The following is a 13070-nucleotide window of genomic DNA, read 5'->3' on the forward strand; positions in this document are numbered from 1 at the left end:
ACCCCTATGGGGTTTTCAGTCAATTCTAAGCATAGAACAGGGTATACCGTATTGACAAAGTAAAGCTCATACTGTAAGAATACTGTAACATATTTGATGAATTTACATGCATTACAATTTTCTGTAAATTTAACGGTAAAGAATAGTATATATCCTCCACACTTACCAGTTTTCTTGGCAAAAAGTTGAATGATAGAATTTACATTTGATCTTTTATATTTGGATCAACTTATCTGGCAGCCACTGCCATAGTAAGGACTCAGTTCACCATACGAGCAACGATGGTGCTCCAGACTTCATTAGAGACAACAGGCCCCATGCCCTCCTCTCTGATGGATCCGTTGTCCACAAGCTCTTCCTATTCCTTGCTGTCTATCTTGCTCCGTGTTGAAAGAAATTTCCAGTGTTGACACACCCACTTTTATATATAGCATCCAATTGTGATTACCACTGTGAAATCAATTAGCAAGGAGTATTCATCGTGTGGTAACATGTAATTTAGATGTTTGTATAAACACACATTTTATTTGTGTAGTTCTCGAAATCCATATACTGCATAGGTTTACCAAACGGTTCAGTGATGAACCATTAAGAGCAGTTGGATTAAGTGTTGGTCAAATGAATTTACTCAAATCAGAAGAGAAGGATATCAAAAGAATTGTGAGCGTTGCATTATTAAAGACAATTACTTCATATGAAAGGTATTTATTTGATGACACACTGATTATGTGTGGTGAAAAAGTTAGTGTAATTTTGTGTATTGTACTTAGTAAATTGAACACATGATTACATGTTAGGAAAAAAACTGCCCTTTTGAATATCTGCTTTGAGTTTTGTACTAACAGTTGTGAGTTTTACCACATACTTGAGATAATACCATAGCGATCAACAAAAACTCTAATAAACAAATTACATGCATTAAATGAACATAATTGTTTACAATAGTAAAAGAGCTAAAAAGCCCTAATTTTAACACAGGTTGGTATTAGTCACACATTGTATCATTAATGTAAGTGCATTGGTTAATTTTTCATTATTTCCAGCATTAAAAGCTAAAGCTAAAAAGTGCAAATTCTCCCAAACTAGTGGCACCAAATTGCAGTGCAACATTTTTTAAAAAGGCTTCTTGGACCAAACTCACACACAAACTTGATTGAGCCAATGCTTCTATGTCGGCCAAACATAATTAAGTGTTGAGCAACAGTTTTTACACTCTTTGTAATGATGTCAACCTACTAAAAAATCACCTTTAACAGGGAACGGAGAATGTATTTTAAAATAATCTTGAAGATCATCAATAATCAAATGTTAGCCATCTCCGTGTTGTGTTTACAGCCTTTTGCATTACTGTTCCTTAAGAAACTGTTGGTGAGCTCTAGGCCTTCAAAGCGCTGAGTATAGCCTTCAGGATGGCAGCTACTGCTACAGCACCAGGGTCAGGCTGGGTCAAATGTTCAGACGCAACGTAACTGGCACGTCCAGCCCTTGCAGTGAGATTGCGTGTAGATTCTGCTCCCAAATCAGCTTTCTGTTAAAGATAAGCAAGAGGCTATCTTATAGATTAAAGAAATTATTAGAAAACAGGAAAGAAAAAATGGTTAAAGAGGTATTAAAGTTCATACCTCCACTGCTGATTGTAGTATAGCTATGTGGCCACCAGGAGGCGCCGTGGAAAGTTTCATCAACTCTTCCACAGCAGGGCACAGGGCATCAAGCTAAAAAGATAACATGCAGGGTCAGTTTTATCAATGATTTGTAGAGCTATCAAAGACTTGATTTACTGAAGGTCCTCGGATAAGACTTTATTTCAAAAGAGCACAGCTCAAGAAATTTTTTATTTGGGATCAAATATTGATATTCATAGATATATAAACAGTAGTGTTGATCAGTACTATAATACACAGATTTACCCAATAAACTTGATTATTAAATGTTCAATATATTCTGACATGTAAACAGGGATCTACACAAAGGTCGTGGGTCAGTATGATTTTTTTTTTATGAAATTTATTTTATTTTATTCAGCAAGGACACATTAAATTACTTAAATATGACAGTGAAGAGTTTTACTTTGTTTAAAAAATGTTTTAAATGAATACTGTTCTTTTTAACTTTATATTCATCAAAGAATCCTTAAAAAAACAGTTTTCACAAAAACTATTAAGCAGTACAACTGTTTTCAACATTACCAAATTAAAAATAAAATGTTCCTTGAGCACCATATCAGAATATTGTAATGATTTCTGATCGATCATATGACACTGAAGACTTGAGTAATGATGCTGAAAAATATATTAAAATAGAAAATTGTGATTGTAAAATGAAGAAAAAAAAATACTGTTTTTACTGTAAAAAAAAAAAAAAGACAATGTAATTCATGCATACGTTACCTAATCTACATTTACTATTTAATAACTCAGATTACCACAACTACCACAGTTACTACAACTAAAATATGAAATTTGTGTTTCAGTCCTACCATGGTCCGGTCCCCTGGTTCAGCACCTCCATATCTGTTGGAAAGCATGGAAAAAATGTATATGTGCAATAAAGTCTTTATACTAGAATGTTACTGTAAACTTAACGATGAGTATAAAGAATAAAGGAAAATAATTCAGACTGAAAGTGTTCAGCTAGTATTTGTCACTGACCTCTTCATGGCTTCTGTCCCAGCATGCAACGCCTTCGCCCAAGCTGCACCATCACTGCTTTGCATGAGATGAGGGGCAGCAGCAGACAAAAAGAGGCAGTATAACTGGGGAGAAAAAGATCAAGGGTACTTTGGCAATTTCATGAGAAAGACTATTTTGTTTCAAGATTTTTTAAAAGTAATTAATCAACTCAAGTCAAGTGTTTGAACCTGATGTACATTCACATACCGCCCCTGATGATCCTCCCATGCTTTGCTGAACCAGCAGAGCAAGATCTGCTAGAAGCTGGCCATGGTTCCCAGGGATTCTGTAGGTGTGGAGCCACTCCTGAATGGCTGAAGTAAACCACATTTAGAGGTCAAGAAAAACAATCATTTAGGGTGCTTTCACACCTGCCTCATTTAGTTCGGTTGAATCGTACCAGAGTCCGTTTCCCCCTTTGGTGCGGTTCGTTTGGGCAGGTGTGAAAGCAGCAATCGCACTCGGCTGTGCACCAAAGGTGGACCAAACAAGCTTTCAAACGAACTCTGAAACGGTCCGTTGGTGGTGAGAACGTGATCCGACCTCGAACAAACCCAACTGCAAAAAGTACTGATCATTTTTGGACTAAACCAGCTGCCGTAGTCAGCTGCGCTGTGCATTATGGGATGAGGAAGTGTTTGTAGGAAGGGTTTGGCAGCTCGTGGACAAACTTGGAGTAGTGAAGAGGTGCGGAGCCTCATAGAAATTTGGTCTGATGACCATGAGCATGTCAGAGTTAAGAAGAATTAATGCACGCTTCCGCTTGAAGTTACGAGCGATGGCCGCTCGCCATTTGCAGTGCATTAGAACGTTGTTTTCAAGCCGCATCCGCACTTCATTATAGAAATGTATTGTTTGCATATCGTGGTGTATACAAAAAATGTAATAGATTATGGCCAGGGACAAAACCAGCCTGTGCAGTCGTCTCTCCATAGTTGTGTTGTCTCTGTGTTTGCTGGCTTTTCCTCTTATGTTCTGACCAATCGAAAAGCAGTTTAGGGAATACGTCATGGCCAATGAGTGATGTGGATGTTGTCATGTGACTGCATTTTGGTTCATTTCAACTGGTTCGGACCAAAGCAATCAGTGTGGTGTGAAAAGGAACCAAAAAAGCTGAAAAATGCTACAATGTATAATTGTTTGCCCTTGGTTCGGACCAAATGAACCAAACTAGAGATGTGAAAGCACCCTTTAACACACATAAAATTACCCAACATGTTGGTTTAAAAGATTGTGAATCAATATGTTGGTTTAAACTAAAATGTTTTACCATTAGCGACTAGAGCATGTGTGCTCCCACAATCTCCATCTCCTGCTGCACGGTCCAAAGCATTGAGTTCCTCTTGGTGCTGCAGGAGGATCTTGCACACGGACTCCAACACCAGACGAATGACTGAAGACAGCGAACCTGTGGATCAGAACCACTGTGTTGAAGTGTTTCAGGTATATACACTACTGTTCAAAAGTTCAGTAAGATATCTTTTTTAAAGAAATTATTTTATTTGACAAGGAAGCATTAACTGATCCCAGTGACCGTAAGGGCATATACTATAATGTTATAAAAGATTTATATTTCACATAAATGCTGTTTTGAGCTTTCTATTCATCAAAGAGTCCTAATTAATCAATTAAAATGCAAAACTAATTGTTACTTTATAGTGTAATAATTTCTCATAAAAGTGGTGTTTCCACTTTATTTTTGATTAAATAATTGCAGTCATGGTGAGCAAAAGAGATTCAAAAACATTAAAAATGTTTACCTACCACAAACTTTTAAACTGGATATGATAAAAAAAAAAATGTATCATGTTAATTTTCATTACAAATATTATATTTATTAGTGGTTAACAGATATTGTTTTTTGACAGCCGATGCCGATATCTTTGAAAGAAGTGGGGGCCGATAGCTGATATAAAGGAGAAATTTTTTACATTTGAATTCATATATAAGAAATTTGAAATCATTTGATAATGGATTTAAAAATAAATGTGTAAAATAAACATACTTATACTTTTGGTGACAAAGTATTTTTCTGAAATAAATAAATATTTTATAAAAATATTATTAAAAAGGAAGTTAACACTGTAACCAACAGAGCACACAGGAAGTTTGTGTGCACTGGGAATAATATTTTTCAAATAAAGCCAGAGTAATACTCATTTTACAGCACACAGAGAAAATGACATGAATATGACAGCAAGCAAATGCATACACCGTGGCATAATTTGAAATCACGAGTTTGAAGCATTCAATTCACACAGACCGACCGTCACACAGAGAACAGCTGGATTCGAGGTTTTTGAAATTAAATGTTCATTAGTAACTCAAATATTTGTTGTAATGAAATAAATGCATATTTGCTTAATGCTGACGGCAAATGAGAAAGTATTATAATGTTTGCCTTTCACTAATAATATAAAAGCAATCGTTATAATACTTTTTCTATACATTAATTCCTTTGTTTAACCGTTCTATCTGATTATTAGACACTTCTGTCCATATTAAACAGAACTGTTAAAGAGGACATCAAAAAGGATGGAGAATGTGAGCACTTGTGTGCTCAGGTGCTGCCTTTCTCAGCACAGTCAAAATAAAAGTCCTGCCTCGAAAACATTGACCAGGCAGAAAAACTTATTGGCCGATGCCGATATTTTAAAAAATGACAAATATCGGCCATGGCAATATATCGGTTGACCACTAATATTTATATTACTAATTAAATAATTAGGTTTAAATGTATATTTAAATCTGAACTACATAAAATGAAATGGAAATAAACTGAGGCATTTACGACATGAACAATTAATATATTGTTTGTGTCTCTGTCTCTTACCTTCATTATAATTATCTGAAGCTGCAACAAGTTTTTCTTCAGGTTTTATGAACATGTTCCTCCCACTCAGAGAGGTTTTGCTGAGGTTAGGCCAGGCCGGGGCTGTGGTTTTAGCATCTGAGATACAAATCAGAGATTCTTTACAATATTTGCACTGCGCTACACAAACACACACGAATATACACACACACACACACACACACATATATATATTCACTACATTTTAATTTCAGAGAATACTTGCAATTGAGCACTGTTTTTTTTGCAGTTAAACATTGTTCATGGATTTAATTTGGTATTATTTTAGTTGTATCTATCATATTACTCTATGTTTGAGAATAAACAAATGATTGCAATCTCATCCAGGTAAATATGCTTGTGAAAAATGGTTTTAAACGGAACACACCAAACAGCCTAAGCATCTCTTCATCAACCTTCATTAAAGAAAGAGACATTCCCGCCATTTCCAGTGATGTCATAAATGTTCCCGACATCACCCTGACAACCAGCACACCACGCTCCTCTGAAAATGACAACAATCGAATCAGACAATTTTCATAGTCATGAAAATAAAGAAAACTCTTTGAATGAGAAGGTGTGTCCAAACTTTTGGTCTGTACTGTATATATATAAAGTCTAAATAAAGCTGAATGTTGTACATATAATAAATATTACAATATATATATTATGTTTTGTGCTACTTGAGTCTCACCTAGGCAGTGAACAGCCACTTTAGAAACAACAGCTATTTCCAAACATGAGAGTGCACCAAGATTATTCACACACAGCACCACCTTGTCTCCTGTGCATTTAAACCAGAGAAATACAGGTTCAAATACACACTCACGTAAACACACTCGCACCTTCAGAATCAACCCTGTACACATCTTACCTGATTTCAAGGACAGATGTGATTTGTTTGAGGAATCAGTTATGTGACTTATTATAGTTTGCACAACTTCATCAGCAGAGCCCACCTGTATATATAAAACAAACAAAACAACATCTGAAAGACCTTACACTGCTCTTTATTGTAGGGATTATTAGTAACCCTTTATTTTAGGGTCTCTTAACTAGTTGCTTATTAGGGTGCATATTATTAGAATATTAGCCATTTATCAGTACTAATTATCACATATTAATGCCTTATTCTACATTACCTTATTCTTCATCGCTAATCCTACCCAATACCTAAATTTAACAACTACCTTACTAACTATTAATAAGCAGCAAATTAGGAATTTACTGAGGGAAAAGTTGCAGTTAATAGTGAATAAGTGTTTCCTATTCTAAAGTGTTACTGGATTATCGTCACGTTGAAAATACTCACTTTTGATCTCTTAATACCTGGTTCTCCATGGATCCCTATTCAAATAAATATATATATTTTATGAATAAATGTAATATACATACATGCATGCATTAAATTGATCAAAGGTGACAGTAAACAGACTTTTAGTATTGCAAAAGATTTCCAGTTCAGATAAATGCTATTTATCACAGTTTCCATAATAATATTAACAAGTTCAGCTATTTTCACATTGATAGTAATAATAAATGTTTTCTAAGCACCAGGATCATGTGACACTGGCTGCAGAAAATTCATAAAATTACTGCTGAATAAATTATTTTTACTCTTTAGCTGTTAACCCCTCTTACCCAGTCCCAGCTCCATCTCTCCTGGTGGAAGCTGGAAAGATGGAAGGCATCCAGGCACACTGCATGGAGACAGACTAACACCCAGCGTACCTGTAAAAAAAAACTAAATATTTTTCACATAGGACAGCGGATGTACATCCACACCGGAAACAAATTTATTGCAGGACTGCAACATTTACTCTTAGCAACCCAGATAGTACTATGCAGGTTTTTCTCACCAATATTTTTTGTTGCTTCGTTCACCCGTGCAACAATTTCATCCAATGGACAGCCTTTCTCTGCCAGAGCTCCAGCGATCTAAATATAAAAAAAGCATTCCTTAAAATAAACAATTCCTGTTTTGCCATAATTGATGATTACTATTCTTTAATGCCGCCACTCAAACTCATTATAGTACCTTATGAATGAACACAGTTCCACACAAGCCTCTCCTGCCGGCCTTGCTGGGCTGAACGAAGGCGCAGTCATCGGCCACAATCACCATGTCCACATGCACACCCTGTAACCGGGCCTGTTCGACAGCTATGCCAAAGTTTAGGCGGTCACCCGTGTAGTTCTTCACGATGAGCAGGACTCCCGAAGCACCTCCCTTCCACAGAGTCAGAATGGCAGCCAGCACACTGCCTGGAGGAGGAGACGCAAATACTGCTCCCGCCACAGCTCCGGACAGCATTCCCACGCCAATATAACCTGAGTGAGAGGGAGATCTGTCAGGTCATAATAGTTCAAAATAAGTGTCTGTCGCATGCATAAATGTACACTACTAATCAAATGTTTGGGTTGGGTAAAATTGCTAACTAAGGCTGCATTTATTTGCTCAAAAAATAAAGTAAAAAAAACATTTTAAAATCCAATTTATTCCAGTGATGACAAACCTGATCAAACGTTTGGGTTGGGTAAAATTGCTAACTAAGGCTGCATTTATTTGCTCAAAAAATAAAGTAAAAAAAACATTTTAAAATCCAATTTATTCCAGTGATGACAAACCTGAATTTCCACCATCCATTACTTTGGTTTTCAGCGCCACGATTCTTCAGAAATCATTGTAATATGCTGATTTGCTGCTCAAGAATATTTCTTATTATTATAAATGCTGAAAACAGGAACAAATATTTTGTATGGTAACTAACACCCTCCCCCCCCCACAAAAAAACTGTTACTACAGTTATTGTTTTTACAGTAAAATCATAATAAACAAAAAATCCCCTTGAAACTGTACAAGAAGCTTTAATTTCTTTCTTATGATAGTGGTGGCTAATACAAAGTTTACAGCAACACTAGCAATGTAGGTTTATTTCCACTAAAATGAAATGACTAAGCAAAATTAATGTGTAATTAAAAAAAATGTTTGTTTTTTTTTAAAAGTCACCTAAGAGGGTAATCGCTATAAATAATTAAACTAAACTAAACTTAATATTTATATATTTTAAAACATTTATAATAACGGATTCGGATTCCAACTGACTACATTAGGGTACAGCAATCAATTTTTTTTTTTTTAAGAGCTAAATAAAGTAGAAAAAATAAGCATGTGCGTGTATGTACCAGCAAGGAAGAGACATAAGAGAGTGACTCGGTTTCAAATGGACACTAGCGAGGGTTTAAGGTACATTTGGGACAGGGCCAGAGAACCAGAAGAGGGAGGGGCTGGTGTATTACCTGCATGCGCGGGTTCGTGGCCGGATCCTCCCCCGGACAGGAGCGCTACCTTTCCCTTAATGCTCTCCAGATCGGACCGCAGCACAACTCTGTGGCCCCGCAGCAGCGCCAGATCCCCGTTACTCCTGACGAGACCCTCCAAAGCCTCGTCCACACACTTGTCATCTGAGTTCAATAGTTTCCTACGCACCTGCCCCGACCAGAAAATATAAATTCAAGGCCTTTGCATGCTTAATTGCCATAATTTAGCAGTTACACACTGTTTTAAAATCAACACAGAGAGACTCTTAAAGTGTGTGTGTTTTGCTCTGTCAGCATTCAACTGTATTTTAAAATATTCATGCAGGAGAACCCGTTACATACCTCCATCACGCCTGCACAACTTTCGTCCTTTGGCTATGATGATCACTTCCGCAAACAAGCATCTAGATGACGTCTTCTTCCCATAGACAGTAAAAGTCTTTTTCTTCTTCTTCTTTTCTGTGGGTCTATTTGGAGGTGCATACGAGCTTTTAGGTGCATATCGCCACCTCCTGTGTAAAATCTGTATTCTGTTCTTAAGATCAACATTTTAAATGTATTTTAAAACATTTCGATTTGTATTTAATACATTTATGACTGTAAATGATTTGCATCCCATGTTAAATCATTCCATTCCTGCTCATACCTGCTCTACAGTCTTTACTTGGCATGTTTCACATAATCCTGTACCATGTTTACCTAGCTATTATATAAAGAGTCTAATTAAGTTTTGTATGTCTGAGTTTTCTAAAATAATTTGATCTTCTCTACTGAAACTATTTAGCCATTTACTTTTTCTAATACTGTTTCATATATTATAAAGATGTCTTCCTGTAATACAAATATTCCACTTTCCATGCCACTTTTTTGATGGCATGCTACTTTAACTATACTTTTTCCTTCCATTTTACTTAATGAGACTCCAAGTTAAGGAGAGTTCAGTTTAAGTGCTTCTTTTTCATTTCTGCTCAATATATTTTCCACCTTAATTTAGAGTCAAATCATATGGCCAAATATTTGTACTTCGTTACCCTTTCTAATGGCTGTTTATAAAAATAGTTTAATATTTTCTTCAATCCTTTTTTTTCTGTAAAAAAAATTGATAACAAGTTTTAGTCATAGAGAATATAATCCCACATTCCACTGACCATTTTTCTACAACCTCTTTTTTTCCACAATATGACATTCCTTCCACAATACTCCATCATCTGCATATAATGCATATCATTGTGTCTGAATCCCTTCAAACACATCATTAATCATAATATTATAGACCATAGTAATATTATAGAATAATATAATATTGTAGAATATTAAATAAGCAATTTAAAATCCAATTATAAAATCTCCCTTCAATTCTTATTCTCTGCAACTTTAATAACAATCTTTCTCTCCACATTTCATATGCCTTTTTAACATCTAAATAGACACCAACTAACCCCTCCTTTATTGATAACGCTTTGCTTATATAATTTTCTTGTCAAATTAACCAGGTTGAAAGCCAAATTGGTGAGGTGCTATTAATTGTTTGCTTTCTAAGACATAAACGATTAACAATCATCTCCTCCTTTTTTTCAAGTTTGATGCCAAAGCAATCAGTCTATAATTTCCTGCTTTTGAAGAATCGTTTCCTGGTTTAAGTATAGGAACTATGATTTCTTGTTTCCATGTTTTATTAAAGAAATATATTAACATTTTAAGTTATACTTCACCCATATGTTTAATCATCTTATACCAAATTTGGTCTTTTCTTGGTGCAGTGTCACTGACCCTCATTAAAACAAAATCTAGACTATTAGGTTTCTTAATGTAAATGTGTTGTTGTTGCTTTAAAATGTCTTCCCTTCTTTCCTTATAATTTCCTTGTAGATTATGTGCTTTTTGAAAGGCTATTGCTAACATTTCACCTTTATCCATTTCAGTACCTGTTGTTTTCTCCTCATCGACTAAAGCAGATAAATTTTGAGTTTTATAAACTTCAACCATCTTTTTAAAGACATTCCAAACTTCTCCTACCTGAGTTTCTCTTCCTATTGTAGTGCAAAATGTTTGCCAATATTTCCTTTTAGCTTGCTTAATTATCTTCCCTGCCTCTGCCCTTTTTCTCTGATACATTATTAAAGTTATAGGAATTAATGTTTTCCTTAGCTCCCTTTTAAAATGTTTTATTCCTTTCTTTAGTACAGTCTTCATTCCACCAAGGTGCAATCTTTATTCTGCCTCTATACCCTCTGATTTAGGTATGGATTCTCCAATAATAATTTAATTTAATATAGTACAACATGTGTATATATCTTCTTCAATAATAAATTTTGCCAGTTCGTTAGTGCATAAATGTATCCCAATCAGCTTGAACAAATCTCCATGTAGTTTGCTTTGTACTAGTTTGTTTATGTATTTCCATACCAATATTACATTGTATCTGAAAATGATCACTTCCTGATGTTGTATGATCTAAATCTTCCCATTTACTCTTCAAAGCTATATTTCCAGGAACTGTTTTAAGTCTAAACATCCAGTGGATCAATCCAGTGCCCTTCCCATCATTTTAACTTACTAACCCTTGTTCTTCCATAAACTCTTCTACCCTTCAATTACTATCTGTGAGTAAACTTCCCCAAAGTGGATTATGAGAATTAAAATCCCCACACCAAATAAAAATGATCTACAGCCTTTTTTCATATTATAATGAATTCATCTAGTGATAACTCCTTGCACGGATTATAAAAGTGTATCACCTCTATTCCCCCTTCACATGTCCACACCTCTACAACAACACATTCACTTTAAGCATCTATTATTTCTTTTTTAATAAAGGTTCCACATCCTCCACCACTTGCTCCAATTTGGTCCTTCCTGACAGATATGTATCCAGGAATTGTAAAATTTAATTAAAAATTCAGCCAAATCTCTCGAACGCAGATAATGTCTGTTACCACTATTAACTGATGTACGATTTTTTAAATTCTTAGTCATTCGCAATTAAACTTTGAGCTCACGAGTGCTCATCTCCAGTCTGAAATAATAGGTCTTGAAATAAAATTTTATTTTGAAACAATTTAAGCTAAATTTAATATTAATCTTGAGTTTTATTCTCCCATTAATCCATCTTTTTGTGTGTGTGTGTGTGGATGTACGCTGCAATGCAGAGATCAGTTATTCTCGTTTGCTGTTTAGTGTGTTGAATGTTATTGAATATAATAATAATAATGACAATACTCATAAAGTTCTCAAAGGCACTTTTTCTTCTCTTTATTGTTAAATATAATGATTACAATTTACTACGTCACCTATATAATAAGGCACAGAATTCATTTACACAACACTGATGATCCTTGTCATTCATATTTCTTCTTCTTCTCTATTTCATAACACTCAAAGTGTTTACTTAATGCAGATCAACAAAACTAAAACTATTATAGTCATAGTCAAATAGGCAAAGAACTACATTTGTTATAAATATACAGGCTCCCAAATTTTTATGAATTAACTTTTCTAGTGCATGGTAGTTTCTTTCGCTTGGACAAATAGACAATGGACTGTATTACAGTGCTTGGTAGCTGTATACATGAATTAATGCCCACTATCAGGTCAAAAGTATCATTTGCTAAATATTTCTTCATAATAAACTGTAAAATTTCTATGCCATATGGAACAGATAAGTTAACTAGAATGACAGTGATGATTACAAATGCCCTCTTTTTCTGACGGTGCATCCCTTCCTTCTGTGTTTCACCAGGATTCGGTCTCAGCAGGACCTTAAGTACTCCTAGACTACAAGCGGTTATCACCAACAGGTTGATTGCTAGGAAAAAAATGTAGGCCATAGTTGTGGGACTTGAAGAGATGGAAACAGAAATTCCTCCATAAACCAAAGATGACAACCAGACCAGTCCAGCACCAATATATCTGTGCTTCACAAAGGCTGGTTTGCGGTAAATCACTGGATGAGCCACAGCTATGTAGCGTTCAACACAGATCAAGCAATTCATGAATGGACGTCCAACCAGGTTGCTTCCAGAAAAAAACATAGCAAGAAAGATTCCATTTTGATCATTAAAAGCACAAGCAACATTATTAAGGAAATACACTAGTATCACTATAACCTCCAGTGCAGACAGGTTCATTGTAAAGATTTCTGATGCTGCCAGACGTCCCTTTATTCTAACATTATTTATGCCCAGCCAGAGGACCCAGATTTGTATGGGAAGAAGGACAGTGAAGTC

At 35.3% G+C, this 13070-nt stretch overlaps 1 protein-coding gene across 1 annotated transcript; it reads right to left on the bottom strand.

Annotated features, from left to right (window-relative positions):
- Positions 1-689: 689 nt before the first annotated feature.
- tkfc (triokinase/FMN cyclase) lies at positions 690-9270 on the bottom strand. Its single transcript, XM_026216642.1, has 16 exons — positions 9187-9270; positions 8824-9013; positions 7562-7854; positions 7383-7461; positions 7165-7254; positions 6836-6870; positions 6398-6482; positions 6218-6307; positions 5912-6028; positions 5506-5622; positions 3943-4080; positions 2880-2986; positions 2652-2755; positions 2480-2513; positions 1623-1715; positions 690-1528 (listed from the first exon to the last, which is right to left on the bottom strand). Exons 1-16 carry the CDS (start codon positions 9190-9192, stop codon positions 1376-1378), a joined length of 1731 nt encoding a protein of 576 aa, XP_026072427.1. The 5' UTR covers positions 9193-9270; the 3' UTR covers positions 690-1375.
- Positions 9271-13070: the final 3800 nt, after the last annotated feature.

This window comes from Carassius auratus, chromosome 32 (assembly GCF_003368295.1).
Source record: "Carassius auratus strain Wakin chromosome 32, ASM336829v1, whole genome shotgun sequence".
NCBI classification, from domain to species: Eukaryota; Metazoa; Chordata; class Actinopteri; order Cypriniformes; family Cyprinidae; genus Carassius; species Carassius auratus.